Consider the following 27,864-nt stretch of genomic DNA (forward strand, 5'->3'; position numbering starts at 1 on the left):
ATGGCCCTCTTGGTGAAAGCAAAGCCCTGCCTTTTCATTTCTGGAGGCACTGCCAAGAAGAACAGTGAGCAGTGCAGTAGTGACCTCTCCAAATCTCATGGTCAGCCTCCTGAGACCAGCAGTTAGAGGCAGCAATGACCTTACACTGCAAATATACCACTTTAACCACTTTAGGACCGGAGGATTTTCCTGCTTTACGCCCAGGCCACTTTTTGCGATTCGGCACTATGCGACTTTAACTGACAATTGCGCGGTCATGCAATGCCGTACCCAAACGAAATTTACGTCCTTTTTTCCCACAAACAGAGCTTTCTTTTGGTGGTATTTGATCACCTCTGCACTTTTCATTTCTTGCGATATTAATAAAAAAATGTGCCAATTTTGAAAAAATAACAATATTTTTCTACTTTGACAGTTAAAAAATATCCAATATATTCAATTTTTGTCATATATTTAGGCCAAAATGTATTTAGCTACATGTCTTTGACAAAAAAATTCTCAATGAGCGTTTTAAGACCGGAAGATTTTACCCCATTCCTGACCAGGCCATATTTTGCGATTCGGCACTGCGTTACTTTAACGGACAATTGCACGGTTGTGCGATGCTGTACCCAAATTAAATTTATGTATTTTTTTCCCCCACAAATAGAGCTTTGTTTTGGTGGTATTTGATCACCTATGCGATTTTTACTTTTTGCGCTATAAACAAAAAAAGAGCGACAATTTTGAAAAAATAATTTTTTTATATGAACCCCCCCCCCCCAAAAAAATTTAAAAATCTAAAATTTTTAACATTTTAGGCCAATTTGTTTTCTGCTACCTATGTTTGGTTAAAAAAAATCACAATAAGCATATTTTGATTGGTTTGCGCAAAAGTTATCGCAGCTACTAACTACTGGAAATTTATGTCATTTTTATTGTTTTTTTTTTTTAACTAGTAATGGCGGCAATCTGCGATTTTTTTTTGCGGGACTGCGACATTGCGGCGGACAGATCGGACCCCTCCTAACTGACAATTTTGACACTTTTGGGGGTACCAGTGACATTACTACAGTAATCAGTGCTATAAATATGCACAGTTACTGTAAAAATGACACTGGCAGGGAAGGGGTTAACTTTTATTGGTGAACAAGGGGTTAATGTATGCCTGGTGCTTACTGACGTGTGTGGGGGGAGGTGACTGAGTGACACAGGGACAGATCGCAGGTTCAGCTATGCTGAATCCTGTATTCTGACCCTGCCTGTCACTTAGGAGATCCGCCCGCTCTGTTTACACAAGTGGGCGGATCTCCTCACTTGATCCCCGACGATCGGGGAAGAGCGGCAGTGATCACCGCTTCTCCTCCCCTGGCCCGACTCCCGCTGTGTCATTTTTAAATGTTCCCTATAATATATCAAATCTTAATTTTCCTGAATTCAGCTCCACTTTTTTAACACTGTAAAGATCACTCCGCCATAAGAGTACAGCTTTGTCACATGACCTATCAAAGTCATGTGACAGGTTTCTTTCTTCTCCCAGCACTTCTTTTTGGTTGTTCAAATGAAAGGAGTTTGGCTTGCTTAACTGCTTGCCGTTAGTACAGTATATGTAGTTGCGGCGGTCAGCCCCGTGCAGGCAAAGTGACGTACTGCTATGTCACTCCCTTGTGAGCCAATAGGGGGCGAGCACGCGCCGCCAGAGGCACTCTCCTGCCCCCGATCGTTCACGGACACCTCCGCGCGAGTGACCGGCGGACCCGATGTCCGCCGGTCACTCGCGATCATCAGTTACAGAGGGAGAAAGGCAGGCGGCTAATGTAAACAAAGCCGCCTGTCATTCTTCCCTGTGTAACAGCAGAGATCATACTGTCCTGCTATGTAGGATCGTAGATCTCTGCTGTTACATGAAAAGCCACATCCAATCACAGTTAGAAGCACACCCCTAGGGACACACTTAACCCCTCCTTCTCAAATAAAGTTAACCCCTTCCCTGCCAGTGTCATTTTTACAGTAACAGTGCATATGTATAGCACTGATTACTGTAGTAATGTCACTGGTACTCCCAAAAGTGTCAAAAATGTCAGTCAAGGGTCCGATCTGTCCGCCGCAATATCGCAGTCCCGCAAAAAAAAAAAACGTAGATCGCCGCCATTACTCGTTAAAAAACAAACAACAAAAATGACAAAAATCTTTCCCTTAGTAAACTCAATAACTTTTGCGCAAACCAATCAAAATACGCTTATTGCGATTTTTTTTTACCAAACATAGGTAGCAGAAAACAAATTGGCCAAAAAAGTTAAAAAATTAAAATTTTTACATTTTTTTGGGGGAATTTCATATAAAAAAATGTGAAAAATATTGTTATTTTTGCAAAATCGTCGCTATTTTTGTTTTTGTTTAGCATGATCAGAAAATCGCACAGGTGATCAAATACCACCAAAAGAAAGCTCTGTTTGTGGGAAAAAAAGGATGTCAAATTCGTTAAGGTACAGCGTCGCACGACCACGCAATTGTCCGTTAAAATCACGCAGTGCCGAATCACAAAATAGGGCCTGGTCAGGAAGGGGGTAAAATCTTCCGGGGCTTAAGTGGTTAAGCATCCCGAAGAATGAAAAGTGGAAAGAATATATATAAAAAAAAGTGGTAGTAAAAAGAAGTAGTATTGCCCCAGATGCCCCAGGTGGGTCAAACACCTGTTATTTTGCAAGTTTACCCCAATATTTTTTTATGTAAATGACAAAAAAATTTACAGTAAGCTGATTTCTTTTCAATTTATGTTAAAAACTTTGAAAACATTCCCTTTAAAACTTTTGATCTGATTATGTAACCTAAATTTACAACTCCTCTCACTTAAAATAGAAGTTTATTGCCATTGTCTCTCTCGGAATTCAAAGTCTTAAAATATAAATGGAATATATTTTAATAAACACCTGGCAATTATGTATTTTCATGTTGTGCCTGACCAAACTGAAATACCGATTATAACTCATAATATGTTCATATTTCCAGGCCGTAGGCTGACATGTCGGGAGTGTAGTACCTCCAGTGGAACCTTCTGCAGGGGGCGCTCGCAAAAATGCCCATCAGCGTCAACCAGCTGCCTGAAGAGGGTGTCAATAACTAAAATCGGTGAGTCAAATTAGGTGACAAAAAACAAAACTGGTGAGTCGAATATTGTAAACATAATGGATAGAAAATGAGTTTGAAGGTGAAGAGACAGACAAGTACAATTACACACTGCCAACCCTTGCAGCTATTTTCAAGCATCTGAAGCCACCAATCATTTGCTTTTGGTAAAAATGAAACTCCAGACAACTTTTTTTTCTCCAAAGGGGACAAGTCAGAAATAAAAACATTTGATCAAGCCGTCCACCACCTTATTTAAAAGTAAAAAAAAAAAAAAAAAAACCTTTTAAAAAATGTTGTATGGAGAAGAGAACTCAAGCTTTTATTGCTTGTATAAGTGGATGGATGGCTCTGGATCCCCAAGGTTTTTTGGATTCTCTTAATAGTGTGCCGATGGCATTGCTTCATAAGATCTTATCACTAGGTGGGTAGCTTCAGCAAATCAAAGAGTTTCCAAGGCCAATACTACTTGCTAGCCCTTACTGTATATGCAGGGTATACTAGCCCTTAAATATAGCGCCTACTAGCCCTCAGATGTGGTGCCTGCTAGCCCCTAAATGTGGTGCCTACTAACTTTTAGAGATAAATAAAAAGAAGAATAGTAGCGCAAAAAGTCACTCGAATATGACTTTAGGAATGCATAAAACATTCCCCCAGTTGAAGTCGAAAATGACGAAACGCTTCAGGGCGTGACCAGACGACGCATCCAACATCACGTGGTACGGTAGAGGACCCACCCGGAAGTATCGGGGTTGCCGTGGAGTCAACCCAGGGGACTACACGAGTGAGGATCCTTGCCTGGCCGCTTTGTGTTACTACATAGAAGCTTGACCTTTTCCCTACTAATGTGAGTGCAATTCATTTTTTAATAAAGCTGAAGTTTTACAGTACTTCACTATTGGAGTTATTTTGCCTTACATGTGATCATTATGCTGAGTGGAGTCTGTGGAAAGGAGGTCTGATTTAGTGTGTGCAGCGGGGATACATCAAGGTCGTTTGTTTACACCCATCATCAGCATCTTTGATACCTGCTCATTGTGCTCTTGTGTGAGAACACCTGAGACACTTTATCTGGTGAGTTGCCACTTCTACTGACCCCTTGGTGTGACACTTGGTGGTGGTTGAAAAGGTGATCCAGTAGTAACATCACTCATTCCTGGACGGTCTATGGACTTTTAAAGGACTTTTTTACCCTTATTAGAGTGTTTTAGCAACACCCTTTTTATGGTTGTATTGTTTTATGCATTCCTAAAGTCATATCCAAGTGACTTTTTGCGCTACTATTCTTCTTTTTATTTATGTTTTCCAATATGCATCGTTATTTGGTGAAGTAGCAGCAGTCTGTATTTTAGCAGTTAACTAACTGACTCCTCCAACAAGCGCAGAGATATCCTGCTTGACAAACGTGTGTCCAGATATATACTCTATTAACTTTTAGAGATGGTGCCTACTAGCCCTTAGATGTGGTGCCTTCTAGCCATTAGATGTAGTGCCTGCTAGCTCTTAGATGTGGTGTCTACTAGCCCTTAGATGCGGTGCCTAATAGCCCCAAGATGTGGTGCCTACTAGCCCCTAGATGTGGTGCCTACTAGCCTTTAGATGTGGTGCCTTCTAGCTCTTAAATGTGGTGCCTACTACCCTTAGATGTGATGCCTACTAGGCCTTAAATCTCGAGCCTATTAGCCCTTATATGTGGTGTCTACTAGCCCTTACACACAGTGCCTAATAACCCTTAGATAAGAGCCTACTAGCCCTTAGATATGGTGCCTACTAGCCTTTAGATATGGTGCTTACTAGCCCTTGGATGTAGTGCCTGCTAGCCCTTAGATGTGGTGTCTAGTAGCCCTTAGATATGGTGCCTACTAGCCCTTAGATGTGGTGCCTACTTGCCCCTAGATGTGGTGCCTACTAGCCCTTGGATGTAGTCCCTGCTATCCTCTAGGTGTGGTGCCTACTAGCCCATAGATGTAGTGCCTGCTAGCCCTTAAATTTGTTGTCCACTAGCCCTTAGACATGCTGCCTAATAGCCCTTAGATGTGGTGCCTACTAGCCCTTAGATATGGTGCCTACTAGCCCTTGGATGTAGTGCTTGCCAGCCCTTAGATGTGGTGTCTACTAGCCCTTAGACGCTGTGCCTAATAGGCCTTTAGATGTGGTGCCTACTAACCCTTAAATGTGGTGCCACTGCCTACTAGCCCTTAGATATGGTGCCTACTAGCCCTTAGATATGGTACCTACTAGCCCTTAGATATGGTGCCTACTAGCCCTTAGATATGGTACCTACTAGCCCTGAGATATGGTGCCTACTAGCCCTTAGATATGGTACCTACTAACTTTTAGATGTGGTTCCTACTAGCCCTTTCTTGCTATCCCTTAGATGTGGTGCCTTCTAGCCCCTAGATGTGTTGGCTGCATTTGTTTTCTTATTTTTTTTCCTTTGTATGCTTATTTCCCTTCACATTCACCTTGGTGATCCTGACAGTAACACACGATTTGTCCTAGGGTGACAACGCTCACTTGCTATACTTTATCAATGGTGGAGTAGCATTGTCACTCTATGACAGTGCTATGAAATACCTCACCCAACCTCTTCAACATAACATGGAGAGAGGATGTTCTGTAGTCCACAGAGAGAGCTGAGAACAATGCAACTCAAGTCAGCCGAAAGCACAAGACTTTATCAACTCACAAGATTTCTGGCAGGATCAACAGGAAACTGTTGTGCTTATGAAACAGATATAGCAAATCACCTCCAATGGTGTAAAGCGATTGTAAACCCTTACACATACCCACTGAAGTGACTAGCCTGAAGGTGATACACAAAGATGAAAGAAATCCTCTGTATAAGCGGTAGTATCTGTATATCTGCAGCCCTCCCACCTCTACGGCCCCCTAAAGCACATATTTTACTAATATATTTCTGAGCTCCAGAAGGCAGGGACCAGGGATCTAATGTCATATACTGCACACCATAGAGCAGGGAACTGAGTGTAATCTGAGACCTGAGTAAAGGGGAAGTACACACCCCCTGCTACACATCTCATAGGGGAAACATGCACAGCTGATGCTGTCAATACCCTGCTGTGTGCTGGAGGAAGGGAGCGGGTCATCTCCCAGGATTGATTGGTGTCGAAGCAGACTGTCAGAACGAATGAAGATAGCAGAGGGATGGGAAAGGAGACATAACTCACACGGTAAGTGTTTAGGTTTAAGGCAAGTACACACTATAGAAGGATATGCACTGTTCATTTTTCATTTCCAGGGTTTGCAACCACTTAAACCTACCAAAAGGCAGCAAATAGGAGAATGTCATTGTTGGGTTTCCACACACTTTAATTGCCTTTATTTTATTTATTTTCCATATAGGTGATAAAGTATACAAAAGCTTTGCCCGTGAATGTAATGACGATGAGAATTTGTGTAACAAGGACTTTATCATGAACAGCGGAGCAGGGAATGAACAAACACGTGTTGTTACTGAGTGTTGCTACAAGGATAACTGTAATATGTGCAAGACAAAAGGTAAGTCTTCTCTCTTATGACTTCATAGAAAATTTTGAAAAAAATTGACAAGAGGAAATATACACTAGTGACAATAAGCAAAAAAATAAAAATAAATAAATAATAAAATTAAAAATAAATAAGATCAACACACATTGTATAATAAAAAATAAATGTCAAGTAATATTTATGTACTCTGGCTCTACTTGACATTAGTTATCCGGGATCATTAAATGATATCCTAATTCAAGAACAAAATAAAACAAAATAGAATAGAAAATAAAGGAAATAGAATTTTAAAAAAATGAATAGAAAAAAATAGACAGAATATAACCTATATAGGATAATTTAGTAAAGCGTAGGCTCAAACAACAGCCACCCATAGCCACATCCCTGAATCAACTAGAGAATAAAAAATAAACAAATGTGGTGGTCGTCAGACCGGTCCAAAGGGATCACCGGCTGACGGCCCATCATACTGTATAAATGGGATTTTATTCTCTAGAAAAAATATAACCATCTTTTGAATGTCATATTTCAAATAAAATAAATTAGAATTTAAGTAAACTTGAAAAGAATAGAATAGAAAAAAAAAGGATAAAATAGAATAAAAAATAATAGAATAGAAAAAGGATAATAGAATAGGAAATAAAAGAATAGAATTAAAAAAAAACAATAGAATAGAATAGAAATAATTTAACCATATTCCAAAATTCGAATTTTGAATAGAATACATTTAGATTGTAATAGAATAGAATAGAAAAAAGAATAGAATAGAATAGAATAGAAAAACCAATAGAATATAAAAGAAAAAAAAAAACAATGTAACCATTTTGAATAGAATAAATTCAAGTTTGAATAGAAAATAATAGAATAGAATACAAAAGAAAAGAATAGTATAGAAAATAAAATAATAAAATAGAAAGAATATAACCATCTTCCAAAATTCGAATTTCGATCATTAAATGATGTCCTAATTCAAGAACAAAATAGAACAAAATAGAATAGAAAATAAAGGAAATAGAATTAAAAAAAAAAATGAATAGAAAAAAATGGAAAGAATATAACCTATGTAGGGTAATTTAGTAAAGCGTAGGCTCAAATAACAGCCACCCATAGCCACATCCCTGAATCAACTAGAGAATAAAAAATAAACAAATGTGGTGGTCGTCAGATCGGTCCAAAGGGATCACCGGCTGCCGGCCCATCACACTGTATAAATGGGATTTTATTCTCTAGAAAGAATATAACTATCTTTTGAATGTCATATTTCAAATACAATAAATTAGAATTTAAATAAAATAGAAAAGAATAGAATAGAAAAAAAAAGGATAAAATAGAATAAAAAATAGTAGAATAGAATAGAATAGAAAAAAGGATAATAGAATAGGAAATAAAAGAACAGAATAAAAAAAAAAACAATAGAATAGAAAGAATAGAAAAAAAAACAATAGAATAGAAAGAATATAAGCATCTTCCGAAATTCGAATTTTGAATAGAATTAATTTAAAATAATAGAATAGAAAAACCAATAGAATATAAAAGAAAAACAAAACAACAATGTAACCATTTTGAATAGAATAAATTCAAGTTTGAATAGAAAATAATAGAATAGAATACAAAAGAAAAGAATAGCATAGAAAATAAAATAATAGAATAGATAGAATATAACCATCTTCCAAAATTCGAATTTCGAATAGAATAAATTAGATTTTGTGTGGAATTCGAATTAAATTTGATTACACTTCAAATAAAATACAAATGTAATTCAAATTAGAATTTTTTAAAATTTTCTGAATTTGGTCAAATTGAGTTAAATTTGTATGAATTCGGAAAATTAGAATTGATTCAAATTCGAATTAACAAATTTAAGGAAACAAATTTATGTAAATAAGGGGTAAAAAAGGGGTTTTTCATTCTGCACAAGTCTATAGGCAACGTTGTTCAGGAAACTGTAGTGATATCAGGAGTGGAAAACATCTACCTGCCTGCAATGAACTCCTCTTTTTTTTTTTTTAATTTTGAAGGTGCTGTTCTACATCATGTGCCCAAACGTTCAGAAGGTCGATAAAATAAAAATATTTGTCAACATTTATTTCTACAGAATTGTTTAATACCCTTTAAACTTTTTTCTTTGTTCTAGGATCCTGGAATTCCTCTTATATTGTACAGGCAATGCCATGATTTTCATATTGTATAATTCGTTTTTTCTTACACCATTTTCTGTGTTTTTGTTTTTCAGTGCCCCCTTATAATAGCACCCGGAATGGTAAAATTTGTCCCGTCTGCTATAAGTATGAGTCTTATCGGTGTAAACATAAGGGTTACATAGAATGCCGAGGCCACGAAGTTGAATGCTTCGATTTTGCAGCGACTGTTTTGAGAAAAGGTATGAGAAAAAAATGTGACATGAAGGCAATACAATAAAACCTTGGATTGCGAGCATAATTTGTTCTGGACGCATGCTTGTAATCCAAAGCACTCTTATATTCAAAGCGAATTTCCCCATAAGAAATAATGGAAACTCAGATGATTCGTTCCACAACCATTTATTCGTAGGCCCTTCAGTTTATAGTCCATATAAAAAGATTATAGCATTGCGATAGGTTGTGTAACCATAAAATGTCCATCCACAAATAGCCGCTTCCATAAGGGGATTAGAAGCAAAATCCAGCAGGAGCTACAGAGTATCAGAGAGAAGAGAGGCGCCTCTAAGTGTAGCAATATGGTTCTATTTAAGCCCCGGAGGATTTTCCTGCTAAACGACCAGGGGGTATTTTGCGATTCGGCACTGCGTGACTTTAACAGACAATTGCTCGGTCGTGCGACACTGTATCTAAACAAATTTGGCGTCCTTTTTTTCCCACAAACAGAGCTTTCTTTTGGTGGTATTTGATCACCCGTGCGATTTTTACTTTTTGCGCTATAAACAAAAAAAGAGCGTACATTTTGCAAAAATAACAATATTTTTCACATTTTTTTATATGAAATTCCCCCCAAAAAAAATGTAAAAATCAAAATTTTTTAAAATTTTCGGCCAATTTGTTTTATGCTACCTATGTTTGGTAAAAAAAAAACGCAAAAAGCGTATTTTGATTGGTTTGCACAAAAGTTATCGCGTTTACTAACAAAGGGAAAGATTTTTGTCATTTTTGGTGTTTTTTTTTTTAACGTGTAATGGCGGCGATCTGCGATTTTTTTTGCGGTACTGCGACATTGGGGCGGACAGATCGGACCCTTGACTGACATTTTTGACACTTTTGGGGTTACCAGTGACATTTCTACAGTAATCAGTGCTATATATATGCACTGTTACTGTAAAAATACACTGGTAGTGAAGGGGTTAACTTTATTTGGGAGGGAGGGGCTGTGTGTGTCCCTAGGGGCGTGCTTTCTACTGTGATTGGCTGTGGCTTGAGCTGTAAGGACACTGATCAACGGATCTACATACTAGATCCGAGTGATCAGTGTCTTTACAGCGAGGAGAATGACAGGTGGCTTGTTTACACAAGCTGCCTGACATTCTCCCTCTCCCCCGCCGATCGCCGAGTGACCGGCGGACATCGGGTCCGCTGGTCACACGCGCGGGGGGGTCCCCAGAGCCTCACAGGCGAGTGACGTAGACCTACGTCACTCTGCCTGTGAGGGGCCGACTGCCGCAGTAAATATACTGTGAGCAGTCGGCAAGCGGTTAATGAAGGTACAACATTTAGCAACTCACATGGTTGATGAATAAAACAGGCACATCTAAGTATGCAGGCATCCGGGGTAAAGCTGTCCACATAGACTATCTTCTACACCACCGGCTGCCAGTTTGTAATCCTGACCGGGAAGACCACCCTGCAGTAAAGCGATCTGAAAGCGAGGGGCAGCATGGAAGGGATGACGTAGATGTTGGTGCAGAGGATGGTCTATGTGGACAGCTTTACCCCGGATGCCTGCATACTTAGATGTGTCTGTTCCAATCATCAACCATGTGAGTTGCTAAATGTTGAACCTTCATTAAATGGAACCATATTGCTACATTTAGAGGCGCCTCTCTTCTCTTTTATACTTAGCTGTGACTTGAGGCTACTTGTATATCACGACATCGCTTGTATATCAAGTCAAAATTTATTTGAAAATTTTGCTTGTTTTGCAAAGCGCTCTTAAACCAAGTTACTCTCAAACCAAGGTTTTACTGTATATTATATATATTATCCTTGCATTTGGAAACAAAATGACCTAATCAATAGGGATGATCGAACGGTTCGGGTCCACCATCGGTTCAGCCCGAACATTGGGTGTTCGAGGTTCGGCCGAATTTAGAACTTTTTGCCCAAAAAGTTCGGAATTCGGCAACCAGAACCGACCAAAATGCAATGCTTCAGGAAATGGGCTTTTAAAAGCCCGTGATTGGACCAGAGCCATTAGCAAAGCCAATTGAGGGGGCAGGAGAATGCTAGGAATGTGATTGGAGTGACTAGGGGGTCCCTAGACCAATCATTAGTGAATACGCCCCCCAGTATATAAGATCGCCCCCGCCAAATTCCTAGCATTCTTGTACGGGACATGGAAGAGAGTGGAATGCTGTTCTGTTCTAATGTGTTACAAAGTGTCATTTAGCTATTTTTAGTGTGAGGAAAGGGATATCTAGTGTAGTTAGAGTGCTCCTTTACACTTAAGTTAGCTTCAAAAATGTAGTTTCTGTAGGGAAAGTGTTAATTGTAAAGGGGACCATAGTGTAGTGTAGGGTTAACGGACAGTGACTGCTATGGAAGGGTGACAAAACCCTTCCATAGCAGGGTGACCGCTATAGAGAAATGATCATTTCTCTGAGTTGCTTCGGGACAGGCATATGGCTTCTCACCAGCCAAACATTTTTCATGCTGCAGGGGCTGCCACTGCCAGTGCTTTTTTGAGGACATGTTTGATGTCAGACATGACATCTGAACATGTGTATAGGGGGTATATATACACATATGTCTGTATATATACCCCTAGACATATATAGGTGTGATAGTAGCAGAAATATATGCTTGCGCTAATGAAATCATTTACAGTAATATATTTCTGCTACTATCACACCTATATATGTCTAGGTGTGTATATAAATATATCCATGTGTGTATATATATACCACTATACACAAGTTCAGATGTTTTGCCTGCCTCAAAAGAACCCCAAAAAATGCCAAAAAAAACGCTAGCGTCAAAAAAAAAAAAAAAAATGCCCAGGTGTGTTTTTGCTGGCATTTTTTGGAGGCAGGCAAAACATCAGAACTTGTGCACAGTATCACTATACACAAGTTCAGATGTTTTTCCTGACTGCAAAGAACCCAAAAAAATGCCTGCTTTGAAACCGGCAAGGTGTGAAAACCGAGAAGAGAAGCTAACCTTCTGAGCTGAAAGTGTTCTAATACAAACAATCCTTTTTTTTATGGTTCTGGACATGCTACAGAGCTGAAACTTCACAGGTACACCTTTTAGACCCCCCCCCCCCCCCCAGATACGAAATCACACAAAAAAAGTTCTTAAAAATTGTCATTTTTGATAAAAAAACGGAAAATTCCTATCATACTTACCGTAATTTTCCTTTCCTGATAGTCTCCATGGCAGCCTACGTGTGGGTTAACCCCGCCTCCACTCCAAGGGTATAGGACCCCCCTCCCATAAATTTCAGCTCTCAGGTACAGCAGGTGTTCCATATCTTAGCCGAATCCAAGACGAGAGGGTGGGTACTCCGGCTGCCATGGAGACTATCAGGAAAGGAAAATTACGGTAAGTATGATAGGAATTTTCCGTTTTCCTGTCTGTCTCCATGGCAGCCTACGTGTGGGAAATAACTAGCTCACTCCACACGGGTGGGAATGCTTTAGCAAAGAAAATTTTAATTCATGCTATTTGCAGACAAAACAGTCAAACCAAAATTAACTGAGGACAGAGAAGCAGGCTCTACACAATAGTGGGTCATAAAAGTATTGACTGATGACCACGAAGCCGCTCTGCAAATCACATCTGGAGCCACGTGCCGCGAAGCCGCCCAGGAAGTAGAGATACTCCTTGTAGAGTGCGCCGTCACCGCCTCCGGAGGAGCCAGCCCCTCAGCTCTATAGGCCTGTTGGATAGCTGCCACTATCCATGAAGCGATAGTCCTAGATGAAGCAGGTTTACCTCTGTTCTTTCCCCAGAACAGGACAAAGAGGTTGTCAGACTGCCTGAATGGTGCAGTTGCTTGAAGATAGGCTTTTAAGGATTCTCCTACATCCAACGGATGAGGATTGGACTCATTAGATGAACGGAAAGTAGGCAGGACAATCTCCTGATTCTGGTGAAACACTGAGGTGACTTTCGGATTTGAATTCAGCCTGGGTATCAGTACTACCCGATCCGGAAAAAAAGTCAAGAATGGTTCTTTACATCCGAGAGAACTTAATTCAGAGACCCTTTTAGCCGAGGTAATGGCTACCAGGAAGACAGTTCGGATGGTCAGGTCCTTGATAGAAGAAGAGGAATCTATGCCCGATTTGGAGAGGGCATTTAGGACAAGAGGTAGATCCCATTTCGGGAACCTAGGTCTTCTCTGAGGATTGAGCCTGATTGCTCCTTTGAAAAATTGTTGGATTAGTGGGTGTTGGGCCCACATGACCCCGGAGAAGGCCGATAAGGCCGAAACTTGAACTCTAAGAGTTGCCACTGAAAGGGGCATATCCAGACCAGCCTGAAGAAAACTTAGTATTTCTTGAATCCCAGGGACTGAGGAAGACATACCTTCAGGATATGCAGACTCCATGAATCTTACCCAGATTCTACAGTATACTTTATTAGTACTTGGTCGTCTAGCATTCATCAAGGTGGAAATGGCTGTAGATGGGCAGCCGAGCGATTCCAACCTTTCCCTCTCAAGAACCAGACCGTCAACCGGAGAATTGCAGGACAGGGGTGCACTGATGTTCCCTGAAGAAGCAAGTCTGGTCTGAGGGGAAGAGGGACCGGGTCCCGGTAACTCAGTTGTAGGAGTAGCGGAAACCATGGCCTGTTCGGCCAGAAAGGCGCCACCATCACTATCTCCACATCTTCCGCTTGAAGTCTTTGCAGGAATTTGAGAATGATGGGTACTGGAGGAAAGGCATAAGCCCTGCTGAACTCCCACCTGTCGGTTAGTGCATCTGTCCCGTAAGCTTGAGGACACTTGCCCCTCGTGACATACTTCCCCAACTTGTGGTTGCAAGGGGAGGCGAACAGATCGACTTCGGGAGATACTCCCAACGACAGAATCCATTTGAACGACTCCACATGGAGCGACCATTCGTTGTGGTTCAACTGGACCCTGGACAGAAAATCCGCTTGAACATTCTGTGAACCTGGGATGTAAACTGCCGAGATGTTTACTAGGTGAGTCTGGGCCCAGGACATGATCGGGTCTAATTCCCGTAGCAGAGAGAGACTCCGTGTCCCACCTTGTCTCTTCACATAAGACACTGCCGTGGTGTTGTCCATCCGAATCATTACAGATTTCCCCTCTAGCAGGTGTTGGAAAGATCGAAGACCCTGGTAGGCTGCTCGGAGTTCCAGTATATTGGAGACTGGAGTGTGTCTCTGAAAAGACCATCTCCCCTGTGTCATCTCTGTCAGACAATGAGCCCCCCAACCTGAGTTGCTGGCGTCTGTTGTGATTATAGTCCATGAGACTGGAACCAGAGAATGACAGTTGAGCAGATTCCTGCGTTGCAGCCACCAAAGAAGACTGTATCTCATGCTGGAGGAGATATGAATGTACTGATCTTTCTCTTCTGTGTTCCATTGTTGTAGGAACCCTTTTTGGAAGGGCCTCATATGCCAGAGAGCCCATTTGACCATTGGGGCGGTGGACACCATGGTGCCAATGATTTTGAGGCACTGAGAGGCTTTCAGCCGAGGAGAGGAAAGAGCCGGAAGGATTCTCTCCCTCACCACCGGTATCTTCTCTAATGGGAGAGAGATTGAATTCTCGACGGTGTCGAATTGCGCCCCAAGATAGACTAGGCGCTGAGTAGGCTCCAGCTGACTCTTTTGTAGGTTTAGCAGCCAGCCAAACTCTTTGAGGGTCGATATGACCTGATCTCTGTGTGCCAATAACTGATCCTTTTCTTGAGACAGAAGCAGAAGATCGTCTAAGTAATGATGTAGACGTATACCTTTCAATCTTATGAAGGCTACCACTGCTAGAAGAACTTTGGTGAATACTCTGGGTGAGGTAGACAGGCCGAAGGGTAGGCAAATGAATTGCAGATGCTGATTCCGAACACAGAAGCGAAGATATTTGTGGAAGTCGGTTGCCACAGGTACATGAAAATACGCATCCTTTAAATCTATTGAGGCGAGCCAATCTCCCGGCAGTACTGCCCTTTGAATAGTTGAGAGTGTTTCCATCTTGAATTTTTCGTTCTTTATGAACTTGTTCAGGTATGTGAGATCTATAACAGGTCTCCAGGCCTGGGTGAGTAAACCCCTTGAAATTTTTCTTGTTCCGGAACCGGAGCTACCGCTCCTTGAGCCACCAAAGCGTCTACATAGGCGAGCAAGACTTCTCTTCTCTCTTCTAGACAGGGTAAATGAGTTGAGATGAATCTTGGAACTGGATCTGCCAGAAATGACCATCTGTGGCCTGTAGAGACCGTCCTGACGGTCCAAAAGTCCGTGATTGAGGCCGCCCAGACATGCTGAAAATGGAGAAGACGTGCCCCCACCTGACATGCCTGGACGGGCCCAATCTCAAAAAGATTTAGTGGAATCTTGTCCAGCAGGCGCTGGATTTTTTGATGACCTCCGAGTAGAGGATTGACCACCTCTCCAGTTTCTTCGGAAATCTCTATTAGGCTTGTAAGAGCGTGCATCTCTTGATCTCTCCGTGTATTGCCTCCTAGGTTGAGGCTTCTTCTGACCAAATAGTCGTCTGTCTTGCGGGAGGAAACCTGACTTTCCGCCAGTAGCCTTGGCAATGGCGCTGTCTAGTTTGTTTCCAAAAAGGGAAGTACCCTCAAAAGGGATCTTACACCATGCCTGTTTAGAAGCTGGATCTGCAATCCACGGGCGAAGCCACAAGGCCCTCTTTGCTGTTACTGAGGATAGCATCGATCTGGACAGAAGACGCAGAACATGAATAGATGCTTCTCCTAAAAACACTGAAGCCAGCTTGAGTTCGTGAATAGGGGAACTTTCTACGGCTTCTTCCGAGAGACTTCCAAGTTTGGATTCTATATCGGAAACCCAGACTTCCATGGCTTTAGACATTGTTGCTAATGCCATCACAGGTTTGCAGGCCGCGCCGGCCGTCACAAAGATCCTCTTTAGGTCCAGATCTATCTTCCTATCCAAAGGGTCTTTGAAAGAGACCGCGTCATCTAGTGGCAAAGTGACATGCTTTGCTAATCTTGTAACTGCCGCATCCACAAGAGGAGCAGATTCCAGACGGGCGACATCTTCAGGTTTAAAGGGATATAATTTCCCAAATTTGGAGGATAAGGAAGACTTACTATCCCCTTTACTCCATTCTTCAGTAATCACCTCTTGTAATTCAGAGAGGGAAGGGAAGTTGATACGCTCCTTACCAAGGTGCTTGAAGAACTTCCGCTGCTTTTTCTGAGGAGACACAGGATCCTCCCATCTGAGAGCTTCTTTAATGGCTCTGATCAGGGGTGAAACTAGGGCGAACTCAAAGCCGCCTACAGCCCCTTCTTCTTCCGAATCACTGTCAGATGACTTTGCAGAAGTAATACTCGGTTGAGAGGGGCCTTGATCTTCCTGCACTTCCCCTGGAGAACTGGATGTGGTGGGACCAAGTGGTGGGACTGTACCCCATTCTTTCAGGGACTGTTGTACTATTCTCTTCACTAGAGATTCCAATCTTTGATCCTTTTGCCCCCTCTCACCGGCTGCATGAGCAAAACATAGCTCACATAGGGACTTGTCCTCCGGGACATGCGCCCCACAACCCCAACAGGCTCTCTGGTGTGTGCGGTGACTCTGGTATCGTGTATGGTGTCTGGGGGAGGAATTAGAGCGTCTCCCTTGCTGCCTACTCCCTGATGGAGATTCACGGCGTTTAGATCTGGAGGATGAACTCCCACGAGGTCTGACAGGGTCTCTTTCTTGTGGTAAATCAGGCCTGGGAGAGCTGATGGAAAAAAGAGAAAATCGGGGAGACACTGGATTTAGCCATGACCTAGGGACCAGCAAGCCCTCCCCGCCCCCCCCTCTGAAAAATGCCAGCACCCACCTGTTGTGAGAGGGCTGGCCACAGGAGGGCGGTGACGCAGGATCCATACTTCAGGCCAAACAACCAGACTGATAAAGAAAGGTAATACATATCAGACACCATGTCAGTGATACATTGTGAGGTGACAACCCTCCGCCCCCCCCCCCCCCTCTGCAGTCAAGTCTCCATTGCACATACCTGTAGCAAGGAATCCAGAGACACTGGGAAGCTGCCGCAGCGCCCACAGTACATTCCCAAAGTACAGGGGAATCGTCAGCTGTTTAAATCTCCCGCCGGAATGACGTCAGCGGTGATGCGGCCGCGATCGCTAATGCGCATGTGCGAACCAAGCCTCGACTTCGCTCGCGGCGCACTGCGCATGCGCGGGACCACGAAGCGTCTACCGATTGGACGCTAGAAGCAGAGGAGGAAGAGGAAGGGTTTGTTGGAACGCAGGAAGGGTTTGCTGGAACGCAGGAAGCGTTCCAGCGCCATTGGGCCAAACAAACAAATTGTACAGTGATAGAAAAAGAGACAAACAAAGTGTACATAAATAACAAATACCGCTGCCATGAAGGGAAGCAATGCGAATCTTCAGACCCATGTCAGAGAATGCCAATCAAGCTTCAGTCAACCGCAGAGAGCAGGGGATTTTAAATGTCACTCACCCGCCCGTGGCTGGGCTCTGGACATGCAGACACCATCCAAAGTATCCTAAGGTAAGCTGGACGTAGTAAGACATCAGAAGTGTAGGTCCTTGGAGGAGGACAAAAAATGAACACCTGCTGTACCTGAGAGCTGAAATTTATGGGAGGGGGGTCCTATACCCTTGGAGTGGAGGCGGGGTTAACCCACACGTAGGCTGCCATGGAGACAGACAGGAAAGCCAATTATTGAAAAAATTAAAAAAAAAAAGAAAAAAGATTTTTTTGGTTTTTACTTTGGATTTCAGATCTGGGGGGTCTAAAAAGTGTACATGTGAAGTTTCAGCTCTGTAGCATGTCCATAACCATAAAAAAAAAAAGATTGTATTAGAACACTTTAAGCTAACCCCCTAAGCTGAAAGTGTTCTAATACAAACGATCTTTTTTTTTTATGGTTCTGGACATGCTACAGAGCTGAAACTTCACATGTACACTTTTTAGACCCCCCAGATACGAAATCCAAAGTAAAAAAATCTAAAAATCTCTTTTTTTTTTAAAATTTTTCAATAATTGGCTTTTTTATCAAAATGACAATTTTTAAGAACTTTTTTTGTGTGATTTTGTGTCTGGGGGGTCTAAAAGTAGTACCTGTGAAGTTTCAGCTCTGTAGCATGTCCAGAACCAGAAAAAAAGATCATATAGGTGTAAAAGGAGGGTCCCACATCCCTGTTCTACTGAAAAATTATATTTTTTTTCATGGTTCTGGACATGCTACAGAGCTGAAACTTCACATGTACACTTTTTAGACCCCCCAGATACTAAATCCAAAGTCAAAATCAAAAAATCTCTCTTTTTTTTTTTTTTCAATAATTGGCTTTTTTTTTATCAAAAATGACAATTTTTAAGAACTTTTTTTTGTGTGATTAATAGTTAATGGGGCATGACCCAGAACCCTAGGGACTTTTTAGGGGCATTTATTGGGTTTTCGGGCTTAAAAATTGTGCTTTTTGATTACCGAAGTTCGGGTCCCATTGATTTCAATGGGGTTCTGAAATCCGGGCCGAACTTTCGGGAAGTTCGGATGTTCTGGCCGAACTGAACTTTTCAAAAGTTCGATCATCCCTACTAATCAACCTTCTGGGTTAGGGATCTGTTCTGGAACATGTTGATATACAGATGGTCCATACTTGATTTTGATTTATTTGATCTTGATTTGTTTTTTTTTCAACAAATTTAAAGTGGTTGTAAACCTCAGACATGAAATATGAACAAAGCATATCCCTTTATTTTTTTTTTTTTAATGTTCTTTTTTATTGAAATTCAACATCATACAAGGAAACCAACCTTAACACAGTCAGATACATTGCAACAGTAACAAAAATGCAACAGTAAATGGGGAAGAGGGAGGGGGGGCGGGGGGGGGGGGGGGAGAGAAGGGAAGGGAATCCGACATAAGGACCCATACATTATATCATCAGCAATAAAAGAGGAAAAAGAAAGCAAGATTCCAGTATTAACATACAAAGTAGGCATATCCCATATGGAAAGAGAGCCCGTAGTAGGGAGGAGCGAGAGCCGCCCCCACAGCCCCCCGTGGGAACATACTTGCCATGGGGGAGGCCCCCGCATCCCCTCCACATGCTCAAAGTACATTCAGGGATAGTAACTCCAGCACTGCCACACCTTCATAAAGTGACCATATGAAAGGGAGTTTACTGCCAGCGCTTTTTCTAGCACATAGTTGCCGTTGACCGTTGATACTACTTCAGAGAAGTTAGGCACTTCTAGAGAAAGCATATCCCTTTATAGTGTGTACTTGTCTCAGTTAAGAGCACTAAGGGTTATTTCTGTTTGCTGCTTCGCTCCTCTGTTATTGTTACTGTTGTTGGGTCTGGTGTCCCTCATCTTCCTCTTGACAATACCCTACAGATTCTCTATGGGGTTTAGGTCAGCCAAGGCTGCTGGCCAATCAAGCACAGTGATACCATGATCATTAAACCAGGTATTGCTACTTTTGGCAGTGTGGACAGGTGCCAAGTCAAGCTGGAAAATGAAATCAGCATCTCCATAAAGCTGGTCAGCAGAAGCATGAAGTGCTCTAGAATTTCCCCGTAGAGGGCTGCGCTGACTTTGGACTTGATAAAACACAGTGGACCAACACCAGCAGATGACATGGCTCCCCAAATCATCAGTGACTGTGGAAACTTCACACTGAACCTCATGCAACTTACATAGTTACATAGTTACATAGTAGGTGAGGTTGAATAAAGACAATAGTCCATCCAGTTCAACCTGTGTAGGTGTGTGTGGCTGTAATCATCTCACATACCCCTGAATGTTCTGATCCTTGAGATGTGCGTCTAAGAGTCTTTTGAAAGCCACCATACTTCCCGCAGAAACCACCATTGGTGGTAGAGAATTCCACAATCTTGTAGCCCTAACAGTAAAGAACCCCCCACGTTGCCTGAAGTTAAAACGCTTCTCCTCTAATCGCATTGTATGCCCTCTTGTCCTCATGCAATCCCTTCAACTGAACAGCTTTTTTTCTAAGCTGAGATCCCCATTGAGATATTTATAAATTGCTATCATGTCCCCCCTCAGGCGTCTCTTCTCCAGGGAGAATAAATCGAGCGATTGCAGACGCTCTTCATAATTAAGGTCCTCCAATCCCCTAATTAGTTTAGTTTCCCTTCTCTGGACTCTCTTCAGCTCCAACACATCCCTCCTGAGGACTGGCGACCAGAACTGGACAGAATACTCCAGATGTGGTCGGACCAGAGTTTTATAAAGTGGAAGGATTATAGTCTTATCTCTGGAATACATCCCTTTTTTTATGCATGCTAATATTCTGCTGGCTTTGGCAGCTGCCGCTTGACATTGCATGCTATTGCCTAATCTATCATCAACCAAGACTCCCAGATCTTTCTCCATTTTTCATTCCCCCAAGGGTTCCCCCCCTAACGTGTATTGTGCTTTTCTGTTTTTATTCCCCAAGTGCAAAACCTTACACTTCTCCACGTTAAACCTCATTTGCCATGTCGTTGCCCACTCCGTTATTTTGTCCAGGTCATTTTGTAGGATATCTGCTTCATGCTGTGTAGTTATTGCCCTGGCCAATTTTGTGTCATCTGCAAAAACTGATATCGAACTACTGATCCCGTCCTCAATGCTGTTTATGAATAAATTGAACAAGGTTGGTCCCAGGACAGAGCCCTGGGGCACCCCACTTACCACCTCAGACCAGTCTGAGTATGTGCTGTTTATTACCACCCTTTGGACACGCCCTCTTAGCCAGTTCCGTATCCAAGAGCAAACCCTGCTGTCGATACCTGCAGACCTTATTTTATAAATTAAGCTCTTGTGGGGAACTGTATCAAACGCCTTAGCGAAATCCAGGTACACCACATCCACTGGTCAACTTGGATTCTGTGCCTCTCCACTCTTCCTCCAGACTCCGGGACCTTGATTTCCAAATTTACTTTCATCCAAAAAGAGGACTTTGGACAACTGAGCAACAGTCCAGTCCTTTTTCTTCTTAGCCCAGGTAAGAAGCTTCTGACGTTGTCTCTGGTTCACGAGTGGCTTAACACAAGGAAAGCGACATTTGTAGCGCATGACCTAGATGCGTCTGTGTGTGGTGACACTTGAAGCACTAACACTAGCCGTAGTCCACTCCTTGTAATTCTCCCCCAAATTCTTGAATGACCTTTGATTCACAATCCTCTCAGGGCTGCGGTTATCCCTGTTGTTTGTGCACCTTTTTCTACCACACTTTTTTCTTCCACACAACTTTCCATTAATATGCTTGGATACAGCACTCTGAACAAGCAGCTTCTTTAGCAATGACCTTGTGTGACTTACTGTGTCAAAAACTGTCTTCTGGACAACTGTCAAGTCAGCATTCTTCCCCATGATTGTGTAACCTACTGAACCAGACAGAGAGAATATTTAAAGGCTTAGGAAACTTTTACAGGTGTTTTGAGTTATTTAGCTCATTAGAGTGAGACACCATCAGTCTACGATATTGAACTTTTTCACAATTCAAATTTTCTACTGAATTTTGGGTTTTCATTGGCTGTAAGCCATAATCTTCAAAATTAAAAGAAAGAGGATTTGCTTCATTTCTGTGTATCTCTTGAGTTCAGTTACTTTGCTGGGTTTAAAAAAGGGTTTACAACCACTTTAACCACTTCTGGACCAGAAGATTTTCCCCCTTAATGACCAGGCCATATTTTGCGATTTGGCACTGTGTTACTTTAAAGAGGTTGTAAACCCGTTTAAATTTTTTTTTTTTTTTACATCCTGCAAGAGAAACACATAATAAGCTAGTATGCATCGCATATTAGCTCATTATGAAATACTTACCTTAGAACGAGCCCCCGCCGTGCCGCTCACTCACCTGTATGACGAGCGACATGTTCAGTCGCCCGTCTTCCGAGATCGCGGCATCCGGCCATCTGATTGGCCGGAGCCGCGGTGACGTCACTCCCGCGCACGCGCGCGGGAGCCGACGGTCACAGAACGGGGCTCTGAAGGAACGGCACGATCAGCCATTCCTTCAGAGCGCATGCGCCAGTGACGTCACTGGCTGCATTAAAGGTAAATATCTCCTAAACGGTGTATGTTTAGGAAATATTTACAGTACCTATAGGTAAGCCTTATCATAGGCTTACCTATAGGTACAACTTCCAGAGGAGGGTTTACTTCCTCTTTAACTAGCGATTGCGTGGTCGTGCAACGCTGTACCCAAATAGAATTGATGTCCTTTTTTTCCCACAAATAAAGCTTCCTTTTGGGGGCATTTGATCACCTGTGCAATTTTTATTTTTTGCGCTATAAACAAAAAAAAAAGCGACGATTCTGAAAAAAAATAAAACAATATTTTTCACTTTCTGCTATATAACATTCTCAAAAAAAAAAACAATTTTAAAAATCAAACTTTTTTTAACATTTAGGCTCGGGTCACACTATTGCGATGCGGGAAGGCTGCGAATTCGCAGCCTTTTCCCGCATCGCACACGCACCCCCGGCAGTTCACACTGCCATATGCGATACGCTGGGGGTGTCAATGTAATCTTAACGACACCCCCAGTTTGATCGCATATCGCAGTGCGATCGTGCAGTTCGCACAGGATGGGATCGCACAAGTGTGAACCGCTGTGCGATCCGATCCTGATGCGGCTGCAAAAATGCCTCCTGTGCGTGTTTGCACCGGGTGCGATGCGAATTTAGCCATACAAACTGTATGGCTAAACTCGCACCGCACAGCTGATCGCATGTAATGTCGGAGCAGTGCGCTCCGACATTACATGCGAACCCGGCACTCGCATTAGTGTGAACCGGGTCTTAAGGCCAATTTTTTTTATGCTACATATTTTTGGTAAAAAAAAAAACACAATAAGCATATTTTGATTGGTTTGCGCAAAAGTTATCGCGTCTACTAACTACGGGAAAGATGTAATTTTTATTGTTTTTTTTTTTTTACTAGTAATGGCGATGATCTGTGATTTTTAGTGGGACTGCCACATTGCGGCGGACAGATCGGACCCCTGACTGACATTTTTGACACTTTTGGGGGGACCAGTGACATTACTACAGTAATCAGTGCTAAAAACATGCACTGTTATTGTAATAATGATACTGGCAGGGAAGGGGTTAACACTGTGGGTGATCAAGGGGTTAAATGTGAGCCTAGGGGAGTGATTCTAACTGTGGGGGGGCGTGGCTTGTGAAATGATCATACAGACCTTTGATCCTATATAGAAGGATCACAGGAGCTCTGTGATCATTCCAGAGAGAAGAACGGTCAGCTGTGTTTACAACGCGGGTGTCAGATGGCAATCGGAGCCGCCTGCCCCATGCATTGGCTTCCCCGCTGCAGAGCGGGGGCGGGAGAGCGCCGCCGGCGGCGGCGGCGCACACTCGCCCCTTAGCTGCAGGCGCGTGGCCGATGTAGGTCTACCTCGTTTCGTGCAGGAGGGCCGCCCTGCAGCAGTAAATCAGCGGCGGGCAGTCGGGAACCAGTTAAGGAAAGCCTCTCTCTTCCTTCCCTCTTTACACATTATTTGGTATCCACATAGAGAAAGGCCACACATTTATGAGTTCCTCCTGTGTTTTTGGAAACCCAGTTGGTGTAGTTTTCGGTCTATGTGTAAAGAGGTGGGAGCCCAGGGATGAAGGAAAGACTTTCCACAGCTCCTACAAAGGTACAAATAATGGGTTCAGGCCAACCAGGGAAAGTTCATCCCTTTGCTGAGTTATTCTCTACAAAAGTTTGTAGACATCTCACCATGACACCTATTGTACGCTATATGGGCAAATGTTTAAGGACATCCCAACAAATCATTGAGTTTTGGTGTTTCCAGTGAAGACTACAGGTTATGCTAAAGTATACAGACAATTTAGACAGTTGTGTGACTACAACCTTGTGGCAACAGTTTGGGGAAGACTCTTTTATGTTCCAGCATGATATGATTTGATGAGTCTGATGTGGAGGAACTCAAGTGGTCTGCACAGAGCTCAGACCTCAACCTTACTGAACACCACTTGGATGAGCTGGAATTTGGATTGCGAGCCAACAAGTCTTCTCATCTAACATCAGCACCTTACCTCACAAATGTTCTTATGGCTGAATGGGCACAAATTCCCACAGACACATTTTAACCACTTAAGTCCCGGAAGATTTTACCCCCTTCCTGACCAGGCCCTATTTCGGCACTGCGTGACTTTAACGGACAATTGCGCGGTCGTGCGACGCTGTACCTAAATGAATTTGATGTCCTTTTTTTCCCACAAACAGAGCTTTCTTTTGGTGGTATTTGATCACCTCAGCGATTTTTTGATCATGCGCTATAAACAAAAAAATAGCGACAATTTTGCAAAAATAACAATATTTTTTACATTTTTTAATATGAAATTCCCCCCCCAAAAAAACGTAAAAATCAAAAATTTTTAACATTTTTGGCCAATTTGTTTTGTGCTACATATGTTTGGTAAAAAGAATCACAATAAGCTTATTTTGATTGGTTTGCGCAAAAGTTATTGCGTTTAATAACTAAGGGAAAGATTTTTGTTGTTTTTTTTTTTTTTTTTTTAAACGAGTAATGGCGGCGATCTGCAATTTTTTTTGCGGGACTGCAACATTGCGGCGGACAGATCGGACCCTTGACTGACATTTTTGACACTTTTGGGGGTACCAGTGACATTACTACAGTTATCAGTGCTATACATATGCACTGTTACTGTAAAAATGACACTAGCAGGGAAGGGGTTAACTTTATTGGGGCAGGAGGGGTTAAGGGTGTCCCTAGGGGCGTGCTTCTTACTGTGATTGGATGTGGCTTTTCATGTAACAGCAGAGATCTACGATCCTACATAGCAGGACCGTATGATCTCTGCTGTTACACAGGAGAGAATGACAGGAGGCTGTGTTTACATTAGCCACCTGCCTTTCTCCCTCTGTAACCGACGATCGCGAGTGACCGGCGGACATCGGGTCCGCCGGTCACTCGCGCGGAGGTGTCCGTGAATGCGCGGAGGTGTCCGTGAACCCCCGGCGGCGCGCGCTCACCCCCTATTGGCTCACAGGCTAGTGACGTACCGGTGCGTCACTTTGCCTGCACGGGGCTGACCGTCGCAGTATATGTACTTGCGGTGGTCAGCAAGCGGTTAAAATCTTGTGGAAAGCCTTCCCAGAAAAATGGAGGCGGTATTTACAGAAATAGAGGGCTTACTCCATTTTACACGACAAAAAGGGGTTCCTTTTTTTTTTTAAACATACATATTCAAAGTTAAATAAATTAGGTTTTTTTTTTTTTTTTCCATTCATGATGTGTTGGACTTTCTTTAAAAAGTACTATAATTATTATTTTACCCCTGACTACAATTTACTTGTTGTATGTGATGTTTTTTTTTTTTTTGCTGTTTATGTTGTTCTTTGTGGGACCCCATTGAGCTCTGATACCTTTGAGCTAAGCTGAATTGCCTGGGCTTTCTCTACAGCTGGTCATGAGCTGTGTCCATTTCTCTGATCTAAATATGTAAACAACATGCAACCTTATTGTAATTCTTTTGGCACAACTTCGATTTAAAAACTGTGAATGCAATGTGCCAGATTTTGTTTAGGATAAAATTTAAAGTGGAACTCCAGAATCTTTTTTTTTTTAATGTTAAATTGCATCTGAAAAAGAAAAGTAAAGCAGCTTTCGCTACAAAACTCACCTTCAATCCAGAGCTGTCCCTTACAGTACTTTTTACTGGCACTAGATGTCAATATTAATCTGGGTTGGATGACCAGCCCAGTTTCATTGAGCACAGGCCATCATAGAACAGTAACCTGGGAGGCTTCCTCACAGCCTGGGATTACAGAGGAAGCATTGATCATTTATAACCCAACAAGAAGAGGAAAGAATTGTGACATCACTGAAGGAGCTTGGTGACTGAAGGAGGAAAGGTACTGTATGTACAGGGGAAAATGTACACAATTTTTTCAAAAGTATTGGGACGCCTGCCTTTACACACACATGAACTTTATTGGCCTCCCAGTCTTAGTCCGTTGGGTTCAATATTCAGTTGGCCCACCCTTGGCCGACAGCTTCAACTCTTCTGGGAAGGCTGTCCACAAGGTTTAGGAGTGTGTCTTTGGGAATGTTTGACTATTCTTCCAGAAGCGCATTTGTGAGGTCAGGCACTGATGTTGAACAAGAAGGCCTGGTTTGCAGTCTCTGCTATTGGGTTGAGGTCAGGACTCTGTCCAGGCCAGTCAAGTTCCTCCAACTCAAACTTGCTCCCCATCTTTATGGACCTTGCTTTGTGCACTGGTGTGCAATCATGTTGGAACAGGAAGGGGCCAATGCCAAACTGTTCCCACAAAGTTGAGAGCATGAAATTGTCCAATTGTCAATACTTTTGACAATATAGTGTATCTAAAAAAAATTGATTAGGTGAGGGAAATCATCCAATGGAGGGAAATCACATGTAACATGTAAGCGCTGCTCAGTCCAGGAAGAAGAAGAAAAATGTGACATCACTAGACAGTTCTAGCTACTGAAGGATCAAAGGTATGTATAGGGTATTTTAAAACATTTAGATCAGGTGTGGGGGGGGGGGGGGATCGTTCACACATCATTAAACAAGTACCACTCAGGCCATTAGGAAAGATTGACCATAATCATCCAAAAAGAAGAGAAAGGAACAGGGACACCATTGGACCAGGCTCATAATGTAAGGAAGAAAGTATGTATAGGGCATTTAAAATTTTTTAGACCAGGTGTGGAAGACCAATAACTGAGAGCGACTCACACATCATCATGCAAGCTTTGCTCAGTCCAGGAGGAAGGACTGCCTTTTATCATCCAGAAGGAAGAGGAATGAACTTTTGACATCACTGGATCAGCCTGGTGACTGCGGGAAGAAAGGAATGCATAGGGTGTAGATGGTGGAAGGTGTATTAGATGGTGGTACAAGCTCCAAACGAAATGTGGTAAATGAACCACCTTTCTCCTGCGCTCAGGAGACAAGGCTTCCCCAACTGCTTTTCCGACTGGACTTTATAAATGGCGTCTCGGATGGCTAAGGTCTTGCTGCCCTAAAGGACTGGGGCAGTCCAACAATACTGCAAACAAAAACACAAAAAAAGGGTGCACCGACCTAGCGCATTATCCTCAATATAGGCTTTATTATTAAAACATAAAAATGGCTACTCACAAACGCAGGTGAAAATGAATCACATCAAACTCATGAACTTGAGTATCAGAAGTAGTCCATACAGGCGTCCATAGTCTCATTAGGATGAAGCTGACACGTTTCGAGGCTCTGAGGAAGAGGCTTATGCCTCGAAACACGTCAGCCGTCATCCTAATGAGACTATGGACGCCTGTATGGACAACTTCTGATCCTTAATTTCATGAGTTTGATGTGATTGATTTTCACCTGCGTTTGTGAGTAGCCATTTTTATGTTTTAATAATAAAGCCTATATTGAGGATAATGCGCTAGGTGGGTGCACCCTTTTTTTGTGTTCTTATTAGATGGTGGTAGCCTTAGTAAAGAAGAAGAGGACCAGGGAGAAGAGGTGTGGAGAAGCTAGAGTTCTACTTTAAAATTATTTTGACATACTAAAATAATGGTGAAAAATAATTGCCTTGTTCTAATCTTACTTTCTTTAATTTCAGGTCATTCTCCGATGAAATATGCCAAGATGGGATGCACCACTTCACGTGGCTGTTCATTGGGACACAAAATTATACCAGGGGTCTCATTAACTAATATACACCACTTATCATGTAAAGCAGGAGTTCCAATCACTCACTGATGAAATCTCCAGTATCTGACATCCTATTCATATTAAAAATAATACACGGAGTACTTCTTATTGTAGCCACAATAATTGATAAATTGTT

At 42.4% G+C, this 27,864-nt stretch overlaps 1 protein-coding gene across 1 annotated transcript; it reads left to right on the forward strand.

Annotated features, from left to right (window-relative positions):
• Positions 1-27,864, forward strand: LOC309568967 (phospholipase A2 inhibitor and Ly6/PLAUR domain-containing protein-like; the record flags this gene model as incomplete). Its single annotated transcript, XM_082274731.1, has 5 exons — positions 1-121; positions 2,989-3,108; positions 6,472-6,627; positions 8,849-8,995; positions 27,637-27,864. The coding sequence occupies 5 exons, from the start codon at positions 1-3 to the stop codon at positions 27,774-27,776; spliced, it is 684 nt and encodes a 227-aa protein (XP_082130857.1). The 3' UTR covers positions 27,777-27,864.

This window comes from Pelophylax lessonae (assembly GCF_965119305.1).
Source record: "Pelophylax lessonae genome assembly, chromosome: 12".
NCBI lineage: Eukaryota > Metazoa > Chordata > Amphibia > Anura > Ranidae > Pelophylax > Pelophylax lessonae.